The sequence below is a fragment of the Alligator sinensis genome, unplaced genomic scaffold (assembly GCF_000455745.1).
Source record: "Alligator sinensis unplaced genomic scaffold, ASM45574v1 scaffold257_1, whole genome shotgun sequence".
Lineage (NCBI taxonomy): Eukaryota > Metazoa > Chordata > Crocodylia > Alligatoridae > Alligator > Alligator sinensis.
In genome coordinates, this window is record NW_005842263.1 from 544,376 (window position 1) to 547,272 (window position 2,897).

General features: G+C 41.4%; 1 protein-coding gene across 3 annotated transcripts in view; it reads left to right on the top strand.

The window, feature by feature from the left end:
* Nucleotides 1-2,463, top strand: part of HEY2 (hes related family bHLH transcription factor with YRPW motif 2) — a 19,795-nt gene extending 17,332 nt beyond the window's left edge. For all 3 annotated transcript variants that reach the window (XM_006027720.3, XM_025209007.1, XM_006027719.3), the window contains one exon: nt 370-2,463. In XM_006027720.3, the coding sequence (XP_006027782.1) occupies nt 370-1,049 (680 nt within the window). In that variant the 3' untranslated portion in view covers nt 1,050-2,463. The remainder of the gene's footprint in view (nt 1-369) is intronic.
* Nucleotides 2,464-2,897: the final 434 nt, after the last annotated feature.

Sequence of the window (2,897 nt, forward strand, 5' to 3'; positions counted from 1 at the left end):
ACGCGCGCGCACACACACACACACACACACACACACACACACACACACACACTATTCTGGAAAAGCACACCATGGAATTTGCCTCTCCCGCAGTGCAAGATGAGAAGTACCATATAGCTTTTTGGAGAACCTCAAATGCTGATGGTCTTAATTTTTCTTCGTTGTAATATTTGGTTGCAAGAACAACTGTAGCGTATTGGATTACCACAGATAGTCACACAAGTAATTTTACAAAGCAAACTTTCCTCCCTGAAATTCTCAACCCACAAACAGATGATACAAGTACTTAGTCAGGATTTTGCTGATTGCTAGCTAAGATGGGTTAAGAAATCATCTCATACTCAATGTATCTTTTTAACTTCCTTTTAGGTTATTTTGATGCTCATGCTCTAGCCATGGATTTCATGAGCATTGGATTCCGAGAATGTTTAACAGAAGTGGCAAGATACCTGAGCTCTGTGGAAGGTCTGGACACCTCTGATCCACTACGCGTTAGGCTCGTCTCTCATCTCAGCACTTGTGCCTCTCAGAGGGAAGCTGCTGCAATGACCTCATCTATGGCCCATCACCATCATCCCTTGCATCCTCACCACTGGACAGCTGCATTTCATCACCTCCCAACCGCTCTGTTTCATCAGAATGGACTTCACTCCGACGCTGCTCCTTGTAGACTCTCCACCGCCACGGAAATGCCTCCACATGGTTCTGCGCTTCTCACAGCCACGTTTGCCCACGCTGACTCCACACTCCGAATGCCCTCTGCTGGCAGTGTTGCTCCTTGTGTCCCACCACTTTCTACCTCTCTTCTCTCGCTCTCAGCCACAGTACATGCTGCTGCTGCTGCAGCTACTGCAGCTGCTCAGAGTTTCCCTCTCTCCTTCACTGGAGCATTCCCAATGCTTCCACCTAGTGCAGCAGCAGCAGTGGCAGCTGCAACAGCAATTAGTCCACCATTATCTGTGTCAACAGCTTCCAGTCCTCAGCAAGCAGGCAATGGTGGAAACAGTAAACCCTACCGGCCGTGGGGCACCGAAGTGGGAGCTTTTTAGATTTGCCCCACTCCACAAACCTCCTTTGGACTGTATGCAGTAGTAAGTCAATGTCCTTGTTCAGCCAGGTTAAAGATCTGTATAGCCTTATAGATGCCTGAAAGCCAAGCAAGGAACAGCAAAGCTATTCTAGTCACAGACTTCAAACAGGACATGTGGTTGTATTGGGTAGATTTGCCTTTGTTTTGCTTATGGCACCTTGATGAGCAGCAGTGGCTTTTGGAAACCCCACGGTAAAAGTTTACTGGGAAATGTGTAGACTTTAGAACTAATAATACTTCAGATAATCATTGTCATTTGGCAGGGAGGAGAGGGATTGTACCCATAACACTCTCATAAGGCTGAACAAAATGTTCAAGTTCAACTAAGTGCCTCACCTTTCAAAACATAAGTGTGTGTGTGTGTGTAGGTGTGCGTGTATGTGATCTTGTAAAGCTGATAACATTGCTAAAGGATGAAAAAAGATTGGGGAGCTGGGCAGGAAAACCATAGATTTAAATTACAGACATTTGATACAATTCCAGGAAAGACTATATTCTCTAAATCAACCGGTTTATTTAGCCAAAAGGATTGCCGAAAAAATATGTTCAGCTTGACAGTTTTATCTTACCTAGTTTACCTTCTCTGTACAGACTTGCCAAATGGTGACATCTAGCATAGCATTGGTAAAAGCAATTATCTTATCAGTGCTTGGATTAACAAACATTTCAGCATTGCCTGGGGGCCTTGAGGCACTTTTTCATGGCTTAAAATATGGTGCTTGCTTGTATCTCTACAATGAACATAGTGCACACAGAAGTAATTGCCTACTAAAAGCGTGCACACATCAATGTGGTTGATTCATGCCAATACAAGAGACTCAATGTTGTTAAGAGTTAATTTTAACTTATTTAGTTGCATTTGGACATTTACTTTTAGCTGATTCTGTGCAAGATTCCTCTTCCTCTACTATCAACTTCTGGGGATAACTATCGCTCTGGGTATGAATGAAGTTACTGTGGGGGTGATTTTTAAATTGGCTTTTTACATGCCAACATTGTAATGTGGGTTTGATTCCAAACCAAAATGAATGTACTAAAGGGGATGTCAATACCCAGACAACTAGTGCTGCATAAAAGGTTTTGCTTTCATTTTTTATTACGATGACTTAAAGTAACCTAAGTATTTTAATACATCAACTCAAGAACTAGAGATTTTATGTAAAAATAAAACACAGCATGTATTATTATGCACTTGATTTCTCTGCTGTGTGGAGAAAGCAATAAACATTGCAAATGTTAAACATTATGCAAAATATACTTTAAAATATTTGTTTTAAAAATACTGTACCTAGTTGGTCTTTTGTGCATTACTTTGTTAACCTTTTTCTATGCAAAAGTCTTTACATATCACTAATTAAACGAAGTCCTTTTTGACTGCGTTTTATGGATGATTTGTTTCAGTTTCTGTGTGCTTCTCTTAAACCTAATTGGATTTGAAGTTACAAGTGTCTACCTCTGCTAATGAGAGTCTGTAAGCTACTGCTTTTTCTTTTGACCTGGGCTCATTCAGAAAGTACATCCGTTATGCAGCGTGCTTGAGATGGGAGGGATCAAAACACTGCCAATGAAACAGTATTGTTTTTAAACTTATAAACTGGTTCACAGTATAACTGACAGCAAGCTTGGCAATACAAACCAGTCCCTTCACCCCAGCTACAATAAGAAATAGCTGTGGGTTCCAGACTCATCTTTCACTAAAAACACTTACTAAGCACTTGGGACTGTCTGGAATGCGTGTGCCAGATGCTAAACCCCTGAAATCCTCAAACATGTTTATGTGGGAGAGGGTAATATTTTATCACCAGTT